This window comes from Gracilinanus agilis, chromosome 2, assembly GCF_016433145.1.
Source record: "Gracilinanus agilis isolate LMUSP501 chromosome 2, AgileGrace, whole genome shotgun sequence".
NCBI lineage: Eukaryota > Metazoa > Chordata > Mammalia > Didelphimorphia > Didelphidae > Gracilinanus > Gracilinanus agilis.
The window spans coordinates 434088225-434109614 of NC_058131.1; the positions used below are offsets into that span (position 1 = coordinate 434088225).

Here is a 21390-nt window from a genome sequence, read left to right on the forward strand (position 1 = left end):
TGGGATCATACTTAAAGCTTTTTACAAAATGGTGAAACTTATAGAAATATGTTTTATATGTTTTCATGTGTATAATTTTTTGAATTACCAGTACTATAGTTGGAGGTGAACTTATTCCTGCAGAGAAAGCACTATTTTTTTTTTAACCCTTGCCTTCCGTCTTAGAATCAATACTGTGTATTGGCTCTAAGGCAGAAGAGTAGTAAGGGGTAGTGTGCATTTTGGAATGGCTCTGAACCCTGGGAGACTACATTTCTCTGGATTCTCTACCATAACTTCCTCGGACACATCCCACTTCCTTTGTGGGAGGTGTTGGAGAAAGATATATAAAGAAGAGGAGGCACTGGTTTTAGCACCTTTTTTGGAGAAGGGAGGAGAGAACCTTCTTCCCTGGAGAGCCTTGTTCCCAACGTAGTTGTCGGAGATCTACCTCCTAGCTTTCCCAGACCTTTCTTTCCTAACCTAAATAAACCCAGTTAAATATCCCTATAGTCCCTGATTTTGTTTTGCTCCAAAGGGCTCAGGTTAATTTTCCCACTGGGGCTGGGGACCACCTACCCTGGCTTCCCTTCTTCCTTTTCCCTTTCTTTCTAGGCAGTGAGGGTTAAGTCACTTGCCCAAAGTCATGCAGCTAGGAAGTATCTGAGGCCATATTTGAACCTAGAACCTCCCGTCTCTAGCCCTGGCTCTCAATCCACTGAGACTTCCAATTGCTACCAAAAGCAGTAAATTTTAATCTGCTGAAGAATTGAGAAATGCCTTTGTTTCTCCATGAGCCACTGAATTAATGAGTTCTTGATGGAAGGGACTGTAATTTTATTCTGTATTCTAGGAGATAATGTAAAGGATTCAATGCTGAGAGAAGGTTGGAATATCCTCAAAATGGAGTAGTCTAAATTTTATATATAACTAACACATACATGCACAAATATTATATAATTATAGCTCTAGACCTAAAAAAAACCAAAGAAGCTATTTTTATCACCTCTCATTTTATAAGAAAACAAACTGAAGCCCATGGCAATAAATTAGAGCCAGTCACTATAGCTTAGGGATCTTTGTGTGAGTTCCTATATTGGCACCAAAAGTGCCTCCAAATGAGTATATGGTAACTCAGTGTCTGAACTAGGAAGTAGGAAAAAAGAAAAAACTGGCATACAAGACATATACATCCCAAAGTTGCTGAAAGTCTATATTGCCAACCAAAGTCTCTGGATGTAATGCAGGGTTGCTAGCAGAAGCCTTTGGCTCTTGCAAGTTCAACTGTAAGCAGGCCCTGGCAGTTAGGGTTTTAGAATTTTCAGAAAGTGAGTTAGAGCCTGAGGCTATAAATAGTGCTGAACTTCCAACTGAAGGGCATTTGCCTTCTGGCTTTGGCTTTGCCTGTTGGCTTTGCTTTTGGCTCTGCCTTGGCCTGTGTTTCTGTCTTTTGGGACCTTTGGACCTATCTGATTTCTCTGGTCCTCTCCCTGATCTCTCCATATTACATCCCTGCTATTTTCCCTGAATTTCCCTTTGGGCCCTGGGAGGAAGGGTGGGCTTGGTGGTTGGATATCTGGGTCTAGTTTCTGTAGGCAAGTAGGGCATCCTAAGACAAGCCACCCCTAAAGTGATTTGATAAATACTTTATTTCAAAAGACAGTCAAACCTTCTTGACTGGGAGAGCTGGCCTCTCTCAGTCTAACCCCTTCCTGTGACCCTTCCCCCACCATCAGCTTTCTCCCTAGCAGCTGTTACAAAACCCTAAACCCCTCTCTCCTTCTGATTATCCCTGACATTAACAAATCCTCTTTGTTACCTACTCAAAGCCTCTGGTGAATCATTGTATTGAAGATTAAGGCAAGGGCTGAAGAGAGAAGGAATTATTTTCTTTTTGTTTCTGGAGGGAACCACAGGCATCCATCTTGGCAGGAAGTACCTAACCCAGATTTCCTGCAGCCATCAGTTTCACTAGCAGGGAGGAGCCCTTTGGCTCTTCCCTCAAGGGATTTTAGAAATTAACAAGAGAAGCCCTCTAGCCAGATTTAAAATATTTCTGACTAGCCCAACTCCTTTTGTATCTCAGAGATATCTTCCGTGCCTGAAGAACCCAGCCTATTTCCTCAGTATCCTCTGTCTCCAGCCTTCAGTGAATAAGCCTGATTAAGCTGCCTTCCTATACTCCCATCTATTCCCTTACCTTCCTGTATACCACCTACCTCATTCATCCCTACACTCAGCTATCCCCTTCATTCCTCCTCCAATCACCTCATCACCTTTATCCTTCCCTTAACCAAGATTACCCACTTCTTTATAACATGGAAGACTGGAAACAGGAGAGGGCACATCAGCCCTCCAAATCTGTCTAAAATTCAGATAATGATGTGGCAGCTCCAAAGATAGTTTCTCAGTATCTCTTTTCTTTTCTTTTTCTTTTTGTATAGGAAAAACTTCATTTCTAATGTGTTAGATATGTTCACTTCTTTTTCAGAGGCTGCAACAACAACAAGCATTTTATTAAGTGTCTGCTATCTACCAATTACTTAAGTTAAACTTTAGTTAATCAAAATAAGGCAAAAACAACCCCCATTCTCATGTTCACATTTTAGTTGGGGGACACAAACTACTATGAACAACAAAATATATAGAGGACAAATCACAAATGATCTGAGAGGCCCAAACATATGCTTATCTATCTTGTTATAATTGGGGAGAGAAGGGAAGACCTTTTAGGCTTGTTTCAGTTGAAAACAAAAGAAAGCGACAAGTAATTAAAAGTGCATAGATATATAGGGGCCAAGGATCAAGTTGTGTCTCAATTGAGACAGCTTCCTGGTGGCCTGTAAGCTATTGATGAGGCTTCTTGGTCATTTAAATGCATAAAAATGTCTACCCACTCACAATCAGGACTGTTCTTTGTAGATATAAAAGGTTAAACAAATCATCACATATTGATCTAAGGCACTAGATGCATTTCATAATGGATAAGAGGGGGGCTAAATGCTGCAATATATTTGTATAATGATTCTTTTTATGCCATGACTAAGTAAATTTCCTTTTGTTAACTATTGAGTGACCTATGAATATCTCATTTCATTCCAGGATCAAAGCTAAATTAACAGGGTAGTGGCCTAAGTTAGGAAGACTTGATTTTAATTTTCATTCTCAAAGACTAACTGTATGAACTTGGGCAAGTCAATTAACCTATTTGCCTCAATTGCAAAATGGGGATAATAATAGCATCTATCTCATAGGGTTGTTGTAAGGATCAAATGAGATAATATTTGTGCCTGGCACCTAGTAGATGCTATATAAATGCTTATTCCCTTTCCCTTCTTGAGTCATCCCAAAGTATTAAATGATGTTGAGTCTTCATTTTGTCACTTTGGAAACTATGTAAAAGATAAAGTTAAGAGAAAAGAGACTTGAAAACCCAGAGTATTAAGGAGAAGTATGTGATCTACAGAGCCAAATGCTACAGAGATATAAAGAAGGATGAAGATTTTTTTTTAAACATTTATTAATAATCATTTTTAACATGGTTACATGATTCATGCTCCTACTTTCCCCTTCACCCCCTGCTCTCCCCCCACCCATGGCCGACGCACATTTCCACTGGTTTTGTCATGTGTCCTTGATCAAGACCTATTTCCAAATTGTTGGTGGTTGCATTGGTGTGGTAGTTTCGAGTCCACATCCCCAATCATGTCCACCCCGACCCATGCGTTCAAGCAGTTGCTTTTCTTATATGTTTCCTCTCCTGCAGTTCTTCGTCTGAATGTAGTTAGCGTTCTTTACCATAAATCCCTCAGAGCTGTCCTGGGTCATTACATTGTTGCTGGTACAGAAGCCCATTACATTCGATTTTACCACAGTATGTCAGTCTCTGTGTACAATGTTCTTCTGGCTCTGCTCCTTTCACTCTGCATCAGTTCCTGGAGGTCTCTCCAGTTCACCTGGAACTCCTCCAGTTTATTATTCCTTTTAGCACAATAGTATTCCATCACCCGCATATACCACAGTTTGTTCAGCCATTCCCCAATTGAAGGACATACCCTCCTTTTCCAGTTTGTTGCCACCACAAAAAGTGCAGCTATAAATATTTTCGTACAACTCTGTTTATCTATGATCTCTTTGGGGTACAAACCCAGCAATGGTATGGCTGGATCAAAGGGCAGGCATTCTTTTATAGCCCTTTGAGCATGATTCCAAATTGCCAGCCAGAATGGTTGGATTAGTTCACAGCTCCACCAGCAATGCATCAATGTCCCAATTTTGCCACATCCCCTCCAACATTCATTACTCTCCCCTTCTTTCATTTTAGCCAATCTGCTAGGTGTGAGGTGATACCTCAGAGTTGTTTTGATTTGCATTTCTCTAATTATTAGAGATTTGGAACACTTTCTCATGTACTTATTGATACTTATGATTTCTTTACCTGAAAATTGCCTATTCATGTCTCTTGCCCATTTATCAATTGGGGAATGGCTTGATTTTTTATACAATTGCTTTAACTCCTTGTATATTTGAGTGATTAGACCCCTGTCAGAGTTTTTCGTTATAAAGATTTTTTCCCAATTTGTTGTTTCCCTCCTGATTTTGACTACATTGTTTTTGTTTGTACAAAAGCTTTTTAGTTTAATATAATCAAAACCATTTAATTTACATTTTGTAATTTTCTCTAACTCTTGCTTGGTTTTAAAATCTTTCCTTTCCCAGAGATCTGACAAGTATTGGATAAAGATTTTTTAAAAATAGAAAATGTCTTTATTTTTTAAAAGTTTGAGTTCTTAGGAAGTTATAGCAATAGTCTAAATGAGAGGTAATGAGGATGCAAACCAGGAGGTATTGGAAAGATGTTGTGGAGATAGACACAGTTTGGCCACAGACTGGATATGTGGGGTGAGAATGAGGAGTCAAGGATGACAAAGATATTGTGAACTTGGGTCTTAACACTTGGGTGACTAGAAGAATGGTGGTATTCATGAAAGAAAAAGTTCAGAAGAGTAGTGAATTTTGGGGGAAAGATAATGGGTTCTATTTTGGACTTAATGAGTTTCAGATGCTTATCAGACATCCAGTTGGAAATACCCACTAAATAAATGGTGATGGTAGAACTGGAACTCAAGGGAGAGAGTAGGAATGGACATGTATATCTGGGAGTCATAGAGATGGTCATTAAATACATGAGATTACCAGATGAAAGGCTGTAGAGAACAAAGAGAAAAAGATCCAGGGGAGAGGCTTTTAGTATTCACATAGTTAGAGGGCATCATATGGGTGAAAATCTACCAAAAAAAAAAAAAAAAGACTGAGAAGGAACAGCCAGATAGTTAGGAGTAGAGCCAAGAGGGAATAGTGTCATGAAAACTCAGATGATAAAGAGTATCTCAGAGAAGAATGTGGTTAACAATGTCAAATGCTGAAAAAGGCCATCAGATTTGCCAATTAATAGATCATGAGTAATTTTAGACAGAGCAGTTTCAGTTGGGTGAGGAGGCTGGAAGTCAAACTGGAAAGGACTGAAGAGAGGAAGTGGAGGTAATGATTGTTGGCAGTATTTTCTAGGATTTGGGCTGTGAAAAGTGGCGCTGAATTGAGGGGGAATTGTAGGGTGTGTTCTTGGAAATTTTGGGGTACTTGAACTACATTTCTCATGAGCTTCCTTAAGGCTTAAGGTTTCCTGTCCTTACCCAGTGACATTGACAGAAGGATAAAAACAGAGGGCCTGGTTTTTCACTTCCTCTTTGCTTCCTCTTAGTTTACATGTCCAATCACAAGAGATGCTTTCCTTAGGACTTCCCATTGGGCAGTCAGTCAATTCTGATTCGTCTGATTCGTCACCCACTCTTGCACATGTGGGTTACAGATTTCCCAGCTTGTGAATTAAGTGGTGATGTTTTCACCTTTGGAAATTAAATATGAAGATGGGCAGGATAAGTTTAATCTCATTATCTTAAGGGTCAAATGGGTTTTTAAAGGTGAACAGCAAAGAAGGAAGCAGTAGATAGGGAGAAATTGCAGATTAAAGAGAGAGGAGGGATGACTGTAGGAACAAATCTGTAGGAGATGTGAGGGGATGTGTTCAAGGTTAGCCTTGGCAAGAAGTACACCTCTTTATCTTTGTATTTAGTATGTATTTAGTATTTGTATTTGTATGATAGAATACCACCAACTTAGCCTATTGTTTTTAAGATTTTGTTTGATTCACACCTTAATTATCACAATAGTACTAATAAAATTTTCATGAATGTATTGGAAAATATTACAGTGTACTGCTTTTAATAGACCTAGTTATGGATGCCTTCTCTTAAGTGATGACATTTATCTTGATTTATTTAATGCACATTTATTTGAGGACTGGAAAGTGTTTAAAGCTCAAAACACTGCTAAGCTTTTTTCCCTTTTTAAAAAAAAAGCACCATTTTTTTATACAAACTGAAGTTGTCACCATGTTAAACTGAAGTGGCAAATATCACTGAAATAGGATCACACTCATTACTTTCTTGTTTCTTGCTTTATTACTCCTTATTTACTTTCATTAATGATTGTTTCCTTGGCCTGCATGTTTATATTTAGGATTTCCTTGAGTTTTGTGTTGTTTAAATGAATTCATATCCAAGTCCATAAAAAACCAGAAATACTGTAAAATCCCATGGTAGGAGAATGGATTGGGAAATGATCTGATGACTACACATAGCTGGCAAAAGGGGGAGCATCTTATACCTCCAAAAATAAAAATATGGTATGTATTAGAGAGCTTAGAACTAGATGTCACCAGAGACCTAAGTCTGACAGCAGGAACAAGTCTAGACCTTTTGAGTCTCGGTTTTCTTCATCTGTGAAACGGAGATAATATTGTGGTATTTATTTTGCAGGATTGTTAAATGAAAGCAGTATATAAATAAGAGCTATTGTTATTATTTTAACCAGAAACTCTAAAGGGAAAGGGGGAAGAAATCATCAGTTCAGTTACAGAAAGATAAATCTTTTTTTTACCTCACTAATGTCCAATTTTATTTTGGATGGAGACAAATATGCACCTTTCAACAGATTATTTCATTTCTGTGAACATTTCTTAACAAATAAAAATTAAATTGTTATATAAACTTTTATATTTTAATTCCTTTGTCTCTAGGCCACAGGCGATCAAAAGGCCTCTAAATCCTTTGTCATCACATCAAGGTGAGTTATTTATACTATTAAATTATTTATCATTCACTGAACTGGCTATGTTAAGTGGAAAACCAAAACCTTTGAGAGATCAATACATAATTCTGTTTCCATGCAAGGAAGTCACCATTTTAGAAAGATGGGCATTCTTACAGGTATTTTTTTAAAGTATACACAGTATAGTAACATATATTTATCATTAAAATGTTCACGTTAAATTGTAAATAGAATGTATCTTAATATAGTTTACCTTCAACTTGCTTATTTTCATTTTTGAGACTGAATAATCATGTTATAATATACCCCTTCCTTTAATACAGAATACAGAATAAATATAAAGAAAATAAATGTAAGATAGTAGCGAAAGGAAAATCAATATTCATTATAATTTTTGCCACAGATTTATTTTAAAATGTTTAAATATATTTTCAAATTTTCAAATTCAAATGTCCAGTATATTAGTATCTCATTAGCATTATCCACATATTGTAGTTGAAAGTTGAAAACCCACTAATATTGAATTACCTTCAGTGTTATTCTATCTTTATTTTTGCCCTGTAAAGATGATTTGGTGAGGCCCAAAGATATTATTTGGATGGATAGGCTTGTGAGTGTGATAAGCCTATTAAGGGAACTCTTCACCTTTACTTAGAAGGTATCAAGAAGTTATCTTTGTGACTGGCGTAGTGGACAGAGATGGGCAGGAGTCAGTGTCCAGCTAGGGGTTTCTTTGGGTTTGGGTATAAATTGTTTTTCAGGACTTAATTTAATTGCCTGGACCCCAAGAAACCCTTGCTGAACTCAACCTTGGGGAAAGACTGAATGACTGACAGCCTTGGGGCTTTGTGTAGCCAAAGCTTGCTAGACAGTCTCACCCTATTCCCTCTTCTTCCCTCTATTGCCTCTGTGTCCCCAAAGGAGCTTTATCTGACTGCTAATTGAATAACAAAATAATTTAACATATTGAAGTATCAAGGATGGGTGAGGTGAGTGGGGTTAGATAGCCCTGACTTGTCACAACAACAAATGAGGTCCTTGGTGCCTGGCCAGGAGTTTTTCATCCCTCTTTTCTATCTGCTAGCTATACTAAACAACAGACAGAAGGTTTATGAGGGTCTCTCTTAAATTGTCACAGGACAGAACAGTGAATCTTCGGGGTTGGCCCATAAAGCTTGTCAGGTCCACAGACCCCTTCTAGCCACTGACAGATTTCTAGATTCTTCTTCGATGTTATAGTTAAGAAGCAGGAAACCTAACAAGTTTTCAGAGAAATAGAAATTCAGGGAAACCCTCAGGTAGTCTTGGTAGACTCCAGAGGTCAGGTAAAAGTCCTTCATCTCCTTCAGGGTCCAGAGACGAAGACCCCTTCCAAGGTTCTTTTCTCCCACAAACCTCCACTTCTCTTTCCAACCACACCACCACTCCTGTCACTCAAAGTTGCTTTTCCAATGTTCCAAAACTTCTCTGTGCCAACAGAAAAATGGATTTTTGCATTGAAACATAACAGTAGCCCAATTTGTCAGGATTATAGACTATGTAAATGGAAGAAATTAGAAATAAGCCTGGAAAGCTGATTTGTAGAAATATGGCTTTTAATGCCATAGAGAGAAAATGTAATTAGACAAATATAATTGTGTAATTACATTTGATTTTACAAATGATAGTGATCCCTTGGAGCTTCTTGGGCAGGTAAGTAACACGGTCAGATCTGCTCTTTGGATGATCACTTTTGTAGGAATGTTTATTAGAATGAGGAGAGCCTGGAAGAAGAGAGATAGATTGGGAGAAGAGGTAAAACGTGATGAGAGCCTGAACCACTATGCTGAATTAGGAGAGAGAAAGGAGATAGATGGTATTGATGTAGAGATTGAATCAACAACATTTAGCAACTGACTGCATATATAGGGTGATAGAAAGTGAGAAGTCAGTTATGGCACTGAGATAGATCAATAAAACATGTGTTAAATGCTTACTAAGTGCCAGGCACTCAAGTGTTTTTTTAATTTTCAAATAATAGCAAAACTAGTTCCTTTCCTCAAGAAGTTTACATTCTTGCTCATTGGCTCCAGGAAGGGGGAGGGAAAGAACATGAATCATGTAACCATGGAAAAATATTCTAAATTAAATAAATACTTTTTAAAAAAAGAAGCTTACATTTGAATGGGGAATGACAACACATGAAAGATGTATGAAATCAGAATGTGAGGAAAAGGTATCTGAGTGGAGAAAAAGCTGCTAGGGAAGAGGCAGAAAAGTACAGAGAGTAAGTGGAACTGGGAAATAAATGAGTGTGTATAACCTGATAAATGCATCTCCAGAATGAAAAGGCTGATACATATATAGATCATTGGAAGGATGATTGTACATTGACAGAAATAGGCAAGTTCAGAAAAACAGTAGGTTTTGGAAGGAAGAAGATGAGATCCACTTTGGACCTGTTGAATTTGAGATGTGTATGGGACATCCAATTAGAAATATCCACTAGCTAGATGATAATGTGAATTGGAGCCTAGAAAGATATTAGATCAAGATATGTAGATTTTAGTTTTATCAGTATAGAAATGAACATCGAACCCATGTGTAAGATCTCCAAGAGAGACTGTAGAGAGAGAAGGGGGCCATGGTTAGGGGCAGTGATTTGAATGATACAAAGGAATCTGAGAAGTGGTTAGACAGGCAGAAGGAGAACTAAAAGATGTGTCATGAAAATCAATAGGATGGTGGTTAAGCCTAGAGCACAGCATAGGCCACATAGCACAATCCATACTGAGGCATCCATGACAGGCCTTGTGGGTGGCTGCATTGATGATAGTGGCTTTGGGAACTATCAGACCACTAATGATTAGGGATGGGGTGGGGAATGTAATTAGACAACTAGTCAGAAGGAGATTGCAGGAATTTCTTTGCTGGAATTGATTTCAGGACCCTATTATATATTTTTTTTATTTTTTTTAAACATTTATTAATATTTATATTTTAGAAAAGTTAACATGGTTACATGATTATGCTCTTACTTTCCCCTTCACCCCCTGACCTCCCCCCCTCCCCTGGCCCATATGCATTTCCACTGGTTTTAACATGTGTCATTAATCAAGACCTATTTTCAAATTGTTGATAGTTGCATTGGTGTGGTACTTTCAATCCCCAATCATGTCCTCATCAACCCATGTATTCAAGCAGTTGATTTTCTTCTGTGTTTCCTCTCCTGCAGTTCTTCCTCTGAATGTGGGTAGCGTTCTTTACCATATGTCCCTCAGAATAGTCCTGGGTCATTGCATTGCTGCTAGTACAGAAATCAGGACCCTATTATATTGCTCATAATGGGCAGAACAAGGGCCCTGGTTGTGGCTCTGAGGTGGAAAAGAGTGCTTGTGGTCACTTGTAGGAAAGTGGGGATGCTGGTCTCTATTCCAGGTCAGAGAGGTATATTGGGACTTGTAGCTATGGGAACAGCATAAGACTTTGTCATAGTCTAGGGCCAGGAAGAGTGTTGGCACTTGCAACTGTAGGGGAACAGAGTCCCTTCCTGATTAGGGACCAGAGCACAGGTCAGGAGAGCCAGTGCCATGCCTGTCTTCAAATCATATCACCTTGGAAACACTGAAAATCTATAGACTCCCTGAGCTAGTTCTGAAAACAGCAACAAGAAAGGCCTAAAGTTTAGGATCGTGCCTGTAATAAGGGGATTTGAGTAGAGATGTTATAAGGGGATTGAGCTAATAGGGTAATAAGGTGGTTGTAATATGGGAATAGGCTAGAGATAATAGGGAGATTGAGGCAAGGTAAGGTTGCAATAGGGGATAAGGCAGGTAAGGGACTAAAGTTTGTGGATCCCTAAGGCAGTAAATAGATAATGAAGATACAGTGGTGAAGGTGGTAGATTAAGGTGGTAGGAGAAGTAAGGGAATGACTGAGTTTAGGGAATATAAACACGGAGGTATAAAGAGTTGCAAGGGCAGACAGCTACAGCCTGAGAGACACAGACTGGGATACAGGTTGAGACAGAGACACTAAAGGGAAACAGACTGAGCCCTTTAAGTAGGAAGGGCACTTCTACAGACAAAGATTAGGGCCAGCCAAGAATGGCTTGAAACTGACTAGAGGGCTGCTAGTCAGTTTCTCAGGTTCACCAAGGAATAGTTCAGAGGAAGTATTAAGATTGCACTTCCTCTAAAATGGACACCTCCAATTCCCTTCATGACCTAGAGACAATATTATTCCTTTCTTCCCTTCTCCCTCTCTTATCAATCAACTAATGAACTAGCCAGAGGTTTGATTACTTGACAAACTGGGTTTATCGATTTTTTAGGGTTGATTGGAAGGGATGGAGGGGTACAAAGTAACTCTAACAGCCACCTAGGGAAAGCTTCGGATGGGGGAGGGAGACAGGAATGTGAGACTGAGATAGGACCTGCCTAACTTACCCCCAAAGGGTTTTGTAGCCTATAGGATTAGAAAGTTGGATACAATGATTCAAGAGACAATTTGTAATAAGGGTAAGCCCTATTTGACTACAGGGAAACTATGTCTACCAAGTTTGAAAGCTAATCCCAGATCCACCCTCCTTTTAAAACCCCAAGAAATTTAGGAAGGGGAAATGATGATTGGGAATAAGGGATGTTAGGGAGATCTAAAGGAAATACTTAAGCTAACCAATTTTAAGAGAAAAGCTGTAGAATATAGGCCAGGTTTTCAGTCTCAAGAACAGAGCTCAGTTGACCCTTCTACTCTCATTGAGTTCCCAGGGTCAACTGTCTAACCTCGGGATTCTAAACCCTTTTCCAACTGTCAGAAACTCTGCAGTAAGGCTTTGCAGGGCTGATATGCACCCTTTTGCACTATCACCTTGGAAACACTGAAAACCTATAGACTCCCTGAGCTAGTTCTGAAAACAGCAACAAGAAAGGCCTAAAGTTTAGGATTGTGCCCCCTTCACCATAGGAGGAGAGCCCAACTTTAACAAAAAGTTAAAAATTGAGAAATAGGCTGGAAAAGTAAGTAAACAACAACAACAAAAAAGAACCTAATTATATTAAGTTGCTATAGGGACAAGGAAGATAAAGGCACAAACTCAAAAGAAGACAGCAATGTCAAAAGTAGCTACAAAACAACCCCTCAAAGAAAATGTGAATTGGATGCAAACCCAACAAGAATTTTAAAAATTGGAAAGGGAGAGGAAAAATAAAAGAATTGAGAGTGGGTCAGCAATGAGAGAAATGAAAAGTGGCATAGTGGATAGAGCATCAGGCCTAGAATTAGGAAGACCTACGTTCAAATCTGGTCCTGATGCTTCCTAGCTGTGTGACCCTGGCAAGTTCCTTAACTCTATTTGCCCAGCCCTTGTCCTTCTTCTGTCTTAGAATTTTACTAAGAAAGTAAGAGTTTAAAATAAATAATGTTGGTTTGTTTATGATATTTGATTGTATGCCTGATATTGTTTAGTGTGAAAAAAAAGTTTATGTTTAACAACCCCTCAATAAAGGATGAAATGTGGAATAAAAAAAGACATGAGAGTGATATAATAAAATTATGAAAAGAGTCAAAGTTTGGTAAAAGAGGTACAAAAATACTGAAGAAAATAGCACCTTAAAAATGGAATTGGCCAAAAGGAAAAAGGCACAAAGATTCACTTAAGAGAGAAAACCTTAAAGAACAGACCTGGCCAAATGGAAAAAATAATAGAAAAATTCACTAAAGAAAGAAATGCCAGAAGAAGTAGAATTGCCAAAATAAAGAGGTCCAAAAGATCCCTGATGAAAATAATGCCTTAAAAATTAGAATTGGGAAAGAAGAAGCTAATGACTCCATAAGAAACAATAAAACAAAATCAAAAGAATGAAAAAAAAGTGAACTATCTCTTTGGAAAATCTTACCTGAAAAATAGATTGAGAAGAGATAATTTTAGAATTATTGGATTCTCTGAAAGCCATATGATCTATATATATCTATATCTATATATCTATAGACATCTATATATGATGTCTAGACATCATATTTTTTAAAATAATTATCAAGGAAAGGTGCCCTGATACTCTAGAACCATAGGGTAAAATAAAAGAATCTTTTGGTTACCTTTCAAGATCCTAAAATGAAAATTCCCAGGGATATATAGTATTATATATTATATAGTCAAATTCAAGAGCCCTCAGGTAAAGGAGAAAATACTACATGCTGCCAGGAAAAAAATTCAAATATTGTTGAGTCACAGTCAACATAACATAATTTTTAGCAGCTTCCATATTAAAAGATCAGAGGACTTGGAATATGACCCTCCAGAAGCAAAGAAGCAAAGAATCGCCTATTCAGTAAGGCTGAGTTTAATCCTATCGGGGAGAAATAGAGATTTATTGAAATAGAGGACATTCAAGTATTCTTGATGAAAGAACAGAGCTCAATAGAAAAATTGACTTTCAAATACAAGACCCAAAAGAAGCATAAAAAAGTAAACACAAAAGAGAAATCATAAAAGAATAATATTAAAACATTTCATTCCTTTATGGAAGTTAATAATTGTAACTTCTAAGAATTTTATCATTATTAGAGCAGTTAAAAGGAGTACTCATAGACAGAGTGCATGGGTGGGAGATGGGATGCTTTTAAAAAAAATGAAGGGGTAAGAAAAAGGATGCACTGGTAGAAGGGTAAAGAGAGAGAAAGAATGGGAAATATTTCACATAAAAGAAGCACAAAAAGAAGAACAATGGAGGAGAAATATGGATATGGCAGGTAAAACTTATGTTAGAATTGACTAAAAAGGGAATAACACACACTCAGTTGGATATTGAAATCTATCATACCCTAAAGCAAAGAAGAGGGATAAAGGGATAATAGAAGGGGAGGGGAGCTGATAGAAGGGAGGGAATATTAAGGGAAGTAGTAGTCAAAAGCAACTGTTGACTTTTGAGTAGAGACGAGAGAGAGAGAGAGAGAGAGAGAGAGAGAGAGAGAGAGAGAGAGAGAGAGAGAGAGAGAGGTCTCAAACAAAAGCAAAAATCACAGAAACAATAAATAATTTATAATTTTATTAAAGAGAATGATGGCAATAAGACAACATACCACAATTCATGAGATGCAGCCAAAGCAGTATAAGAATTTAAATTTAGGTTTTACGCTAAATATGAGAATTCTAAAGTAATATTGTGGTTACTGACTTAAAAATATTACAGCTTAAGTCAAAATGACTTTTAGCAGCTTTATTTACCAAGAGGTGGAAAGAGTGAAAATGGAAAAATGCAGATAAAGAGATAGAAAGTATTGCCTACCTACAAATAACCTAAGTTTAATCCTAAAGTCTCCAGACCTCAAATGTGAATCTGAAAGCGAATCTCACCAGAATCTAAAGTCCTGATTAGGAAGCTGAAATTCGAAGAGCCAGGAGACACCAAAGAATCTTCCAAGAACCTTCAGTGCACACAAGACTAAGACCACCAAGAATGTCACCAGAACTCACGCTGAAGGGAGTGTCCTACTGAAGTGCCAAGGAGCAGAGAGGGTCTCCTCACCGAAGAACCAAGGAAGGAATTACTCCACTCATCACTGTGCAGAATCCAGAGAAAAAAGGTCTCCTCCAAGCCAGGAAAGGAATCTCTGGAACCAATCTCTCCCACTTTAGCAAGTGACTTGCAAACTCTCTTACATAGTGTCAAGTAGGGGTATTTTAAGTTCTTGATTTGTTTAGCTAAAAATAGACAAGGGGAGAGTTAATCCTATCTTCACAGCAGTAATGAGGAGAAAATGTTATGTCTTTAAACACATACATCAATAACATAGAGAAAGAGCAAATCAAGGAATTGAACATACAACTAAAAAAAAGTAGAAAAAGAACAAATTAAAAATCCTTAATTAAATACCAAATTGGAAATTATGAAAAATCAAAGGAGAAATTAATAAAATTGAAAGTAAGAAAATCATTGAATTAATAAAACTGGGATCTAGTTTTATGAAAAGTCAGTAAAATCATCGGATAATTAGATTTAAAAAAGAATACCAAATTACTGATATCAAAAATGAAGGGGGGATTATGAATCACGTAATCATGGAAAAACATTCTAAATTAAAATTAAAAGAGAAAAAGAAGAGCAAAAAGAGAGAAAGAAAAGTATAGATCAATGTCCATCTTGAATATTAATGCAAAAATTTTAAATAAACTACTAACAAGAAGATGAAAGCAATATATCACAAAGATCATACACCATGATCAGAAGGGATTTTTACCAGGAAGGCGGGACTAGTTCAATATTAGGAAAACTATCAGCATAATTGACCATATTAATAACAAAACCAGCAAAAAATCATAATTAACTCAATAATTGCAGAAAAAGGTTTTGACAAAATATAATTCTCATTCCTAATAATAAACAAAAGAACATTGGGATAAATGGAGCTTCCTTAAAATGATAAATATATCTAAAACAAGTATTTTTGGTAATAAACAAGACAGAATCCTTCCCAATAAAATTTGAGATAAACAAGGATGCCCCTTATCATCATTATTCAATATTGTATTAACAATAAGACACAAAGAAATTAAAGGAATTAGAATAGGCAATAAGGAAACAAAGCTATCACTCTTTGTAGATGATATTATGGTATGCTTGGAAAATTCTAGGGAATCAGCTAAAATGCTAATTAAAATAATTAGCAACTGGGGCAGCTGGGTAGCTCAGTGGAGTGAGAGTCAGGCCTAGAGACAGGAGGTCCTAGGTTCAAACCCGGCCTCAGCCACTTCCCAGCTGTGTGACCCTGGGCAAGTCACTTGACCCCCATTGCCCACCCTTACCAATCTTCCATCTATAAGACAATACACCGAAGTACAAGGGTTTAAAAAAAATAATTAGCAACTTCAACAAAGTTGAAGAATATAAAATAAATCCACATAACAATATTTTTATATGTTCTCAAAACCTACAGGAAAAGATAAAGAAATTCCATTTAAAATAACTATAGACAACACACACACACACACACACACACACACACACACACAAATAAATAAATAAATACTCAGGAGTCTACTTGCCAGGATAAACCTAGGAACTCTATAAACACAATTGCAAAATGCTTTTCACACTAATAAAGTCATATCTAAAGGATTGGAGAAATATTAACTGCTCATGGATAGGCTAAGCCAATGAAGTAAAAATGACAATTCTACCCAAATTAATTTATCAATCTATACTATTTTAATCATATTACAAAAAAGCATTTTATAGAGCTAGGAAAAGTAACAAAATTAATCTGGGACATCAAAATGTCAATAATATTATGAGAATCAATGAAAGAAAATGAAGAAAAATGCCTTAGCAATACCAGATCTCAAACAGTATTACAAAGTGGTAATCATCAAAAACAATATACTATTGGTGAAAAAAATAGAATGGTGCATTTGTGGAATAAATTAGGTACACAATACACTGTTGTAAATAACCATGGTAATCTAGTATCTGACAAACCCATAGAGCCAAGATTTTTGGGATAAGATCTCACTATCTGACAAAAATTGCCAGGAAAACTGGAAAACAGTTTGACAGAAACTAGGTAGAGACCAACATCTCACCCAGGATTCTAAGATAAGGTCAAAATGAGTACACAATTTATACAGAAAGGGTGGTATGTGAGAATTAGGGGACTGTGGAATATTTTGTCAGAGTTATGTACTAGTAAAGTATTTATAAACAAATAGAACATTATGGGATACAAAATGGAATAGATCATAATATAAATGATCATGGCATAACAGTTACATCAAATTTGAAAAGTTTTTGCTCAAAGCCAATGCAAGCAATATTAGAAGGAAAATAGGAAAATTAGGGAGAGGGATTACAGCAATTTTATCTGATAAAGGCCTCATTTCTCAAATATATAGAGATCTGAGTTAAATTTATAGAAATACTAGTCATTCTGAAGTTGTGAACTTCATAAAGTGAGTCCAGACACTGAGAAGTTCAAATAAATGGAACCAATATTTATTCATTAATCTATTGATTAATAAATGTACCTACTGGCCAAGACAGACTTTCTTAGTGAAAGCTGCCTTGAATGAAGTCACAATGCAGTTTTTATAGGGTGCAAGATACAAAGCAAAAAATGTTCATTAATGAGACATAACCTTGAAGAAGCAAGCAAACCTTATCTTCTAGAAACTATATTCGTCATTAGTGTGGGGTACAGGATATTCCATTGTATATCTTATCCTAGACCGGCTGCTTGTTAGTAAGGGTCTTACTTTCTCGTGGATTCTGACTATATGTTGTTTTGGTTCTGTAAAAAGGAAAAAGAAGGGGCAGCTGGGTAGCTCAGTGGAGTGAGAGTCAGGCCTAGAGACAGGAGGTCCTAGGTTCAAACCTGGCCTCAGCCACTTCCCAGCTGTGTGACCCTGGGCAAGTCACTTGACCCCCATTGCCCACCCTTACCAATCTTCCACCTATGAGACAATACACCGAAGTACAAGGGTTTAAAAAAAAAAAAAAAAAAAGGAAAAAAAAAAGGAAAAAAAATTAGGGTTTTGGTTGGATATTAATATTTAAATGAGTGGTCACCAAGGAATAAATATGAATACATATCAATTCCTAAAATGATTTTAGTAATTTATTTATAAAATATAGGAGAAAGTGAAAGTAGAGAGATAAGAAGAGAGTAGAGTAAGAGATCTAGCTTAACGAACTAGATTATGTATTGTAAGAACTAAGCAGGATTAAGCACACAGCCTCTGGTGGGGGATGGGTACACAAGGGCCAGTAACAGTAAAAGACTTTCCCCACGAAGAGGCAGCCCTGCTGTTCTTAGTTGAGGGAGAAAGGCCAGTGATTTCACTGAGAGGATTTGATTACTTTGGGATGAATAAAAAATTCAAAATCAGAATCAAAATATTAAGAATCTATGTATAGAAAAAGTTCTGAGTAAATAATAATAAATTCATTAACAGGCCCTTATATTAAGGTCCAATTAAAGTAAATTTTGTCCCATAAATCTGTAGGACAAAATGCAGTAATATTGCACTTACCCATTGGCAGCCAAGACTACAGGAAGTTGCCATGCTATAAGAGAGAAAAAAGGACTAGATCTTTGTGTGCAAAGGAAGTGTACATTCCCTGGTCTGATTTACCTTCACTCAGGGATAGGATGAGCCATGATAATGGCCAACCTTCGGTACTTGACTGGTAGTGTAGTACAAGCCATCCTACGTCTTAACATATGTCAAGCGTCGCAGCCTCGAGTCTCACACTAATTTCAAGTCCTTTAGTATTGGTGTGGAAGTTCATCAATCCTACCTGGATTGGTTTGGTCTTTTTTTTTTTTTTACCTTGTGCTCCTAGGCACTGTGCAGATTCTCATCAATCCCATCGGGATTGTTTGGTCTCCTTGACCATGTGTTTCTTTGCACTGTATAGTGGCTCTTTTGTTCCCTTCTCCTGGAATCAGGCACAAACATTAATCACAGTCCCATAACATTTATCAATAAATGGCAGGTTTCCATAGTCTTAAAACTTTTGGTTATGCATTAATATTGGAGTAAATATATATTTTAAACTTATATTACTGCAAAATCAAAAAAAAAGATTTAATATTGCTTGTATTTCTCTCAACTGCTCCCTTTTCTTTCTTCCCATTGCTGCCTATCTCCAGGTTCAGACTTATTAGCAATTGCTTTGACCATTCTAGTATCTTCCTAACATATCTTCCTTATCCATTCTTTCTCCACTTCAATCCATCCTTCATGTGGCTTATATGAAATTCCTTTAGGTATGGATCTCATTAGATTAATTCTTCTGCTTCCCTCCATGTACCTCCAGGCTGTGGCCAAACTAGATTGCTACATGCCTTTCTTTGTGCCCACTATTATCTGTGTTGGAAATGTGCTTCCTCCCCTTCTTCATCTATTGAATTATCATTCATCTTTTCTAGTCCAATTTAAATGGCACCTCCCTGATATTTCCTGTCTGATTCCCCCACTCATTTGATAATGACTTTTCTCTTAATATATACCACTTTGCAACTCTCTAGAGCACTTAATCTCTTATTATTTTGATTCTAGTTTATTTGTCACACAAACTTCCCATCAGTCAATCCACACATAGTATATGACAGGTTCTGAGGATAAAAGGACACAGTATAAGACAGTTTCTACTTTCAAATTGTTTCTGTTTGAATGGGGAATGCATTAGGTCAGGGACCATGTTTCTTTCTAATGTAGCTATTTCAGTCCCTAAAACAGTGGGTATTAAGCCTTATGTGGTATTTAATAAATGTAAATGTAAAGCTAGAACAAGGGACAGTCTTTAAATATGGTGCCCTTAAGGACCCTTGGACAATAATACCTTGGTTAATGGCCACATAGGGCCCAGAATGACTAGGGGTGCTGCTGCTTAGTGGGTACAGAATCTGGGTCCTCACCATGGATTCTTTGCATGTGGGCCAGCAATTTCCCTATTGGCTTTTGTCAGCATTTCCTTCCTTTTCCTAGGGTGTTCNAAGAAGCATATCCAGGCATTGAATTTTACTTCTACTGTGGTGTTAGCTGACTATTTAAAAACCAATCCCCATTTCCCCCATCCAACATATACCTGAAAACACATAGCAGCATGATTCAGTTAAATAAACTTACAAATATTAGTACTTGTAATAAAATACAAAATACAGAGTATCCCTTTTTCAAATATTAGTCTTTGAATGCTTCATATGTCCTTTGGTTTCAAACCCATACAATGCATTATTACATTGTAGATTTAGCATTGAGACAAAACACTGTACATTTGAAGGGAAAGAGAGAAGCATTATAGGATACCAAAGTACTACATTTTAGAAAGTAAACATTGAAGCAAAAATACTTTTGAATATATAAACACTGTACAGTATGTAAACAAACATCCAGAAAAATAAGAATTGACATGGGCCAAAATATTGTTTCCTAGGAAAACAGATATCTTTTTAACAATGCAATTTTATGGTGTTCTTTATTAAGAAAAAAAGATGGAGCCTATTTTCATATTCTGTGCTTAGGTATCTTGGAGATTAGATAGTAATTTTTACATTCATAGGCTAAAGGCTTAACCTTTATTTAGCTGGCTGACTGTTGCAAGTAGGATACATATAACTATACTAATCCCTGTGTCAATTAGCACAATAATACTAGATAAGTTATATACAATTAATTCATTTTATCATTTCGAACTAGTATAAATAATTTAAGCAATTTTAAAGTTTGTGCAGGGGAAACTAGTTGATAATTTGTTCCCTGTAAGGCCAGTAGCAAAATAATCACTACAAATTCAGTCCAAGCTAATATTGAACCCCTGATTTAGCAAGCTGGATCAAAATTGTAGAGAATTAATTAGAATGCCAATTTTATTAGGCAAGTCTAGAATTCTATATGTAGTACTAGATGCATTAAAACCCTGCATTTTCATAGTAAAATACTGTTTTGCTTTCAAAAGGCAGAAGTAGTATTCAAAAGAAATTTAAACGTATTCATGATCTATATCACAAATCAAGGGCTGCCAAATTCCCTAGGTGGAAGCGAAGTAACAAGAATAGTTTATTATTAATACTGCTTGAGAAGTTTATATCTGAAGCAAGCAGTAATGCTGAAAAACAAAAGAAAAATGACTCTATATCATATTCATTAGCAAGAATCTAGGTTTTAAATTTTAAAAGTTTCCAGCAGCAAGCCTAACAGATAAGTTTATAATGTTGAGCAAATTATGACTGTCCATCTTGTTTCAAAGCTTCCAGTCTTCTTAGGAGTGCGTTTCCAAATGCTTCTCGGTATGCTGGACTAAGGGTATCCAACAAAGAGTATACTGTTTCATGGTAGGGAGTTTGTATGTTATCATCCACATGGTCAAAAGCATAACCCACCACCCTAAGCCCTGCTTCTGAGAGTTCCAGGCAGTATCTGTTCCTTTCTCTTGTTTCCACATTGATATACGCAACATCATCTGAACAAGGCAGGCTTTTGGAGACAAACATGTTGCTAACTGCAAAAAGAACATCATTCACAACAGCTTCAGCTTCTAATCTCATGTCTTTTACATCTGTTCTTTCAAAATCTTGAAATTCAGAATCTCCAATTTCTGTGTTATTGCTAAGCTCCATGTGACTATAATCTGTTTCCATTCTGCGCTTCAGCGCGTGGGACCTCCACTCCCTCCCTCCTCCGAGTTCTAATCAGTAGCCGGTGAAGACTCAAGCTTCCCATTCTATCCATACTCTTTTAACAGAATAGACAATGCCCTGGGT

At 36.9% G+C, this 21390-nt stretch overlaps 2 protein-coding genes across 2 annotated transcripts in view; one reads left to right on the forward strand and one right to left on the reverse strand.

Moving 5' to 3' along the window:
- ERO1A (endoplasmic reticulum oxidoreductase 1 alpha) overlaps positions 1 to 21390 on the forward strand; it is a 122539-nt gene that overhangs the window by 57094 nt on the left and 44055 nt on the right. The window contains exons 9-10 of the mRNA XM_044659927.1: positions 7118 to 7164; positions 17757 to 17768. Coding sequence (XP_044515862.1) covers positions 7118 to 7164; positions 17757 to 17768 — 59 coding nt within the window. The remainder of the gene's footprint in view (positions 1 to 7117; positions 7165 to 17756; positions 17769 to 21390) is intronic.
- On the reverse strand, positions 20663 to 21267 carry LOC123237653 (GSK3B-interacting protein-like). Its single transcript, XM_044664717.1, has one exon. The coding sequence runs from the start codon at positions 21265 to 21267 to the stop codon at positions 20851 to 20853; it is 417 nt and encodes a 138-aa protein (XP_044520652.1). The 3' UTR covers positions 20663 to 20850.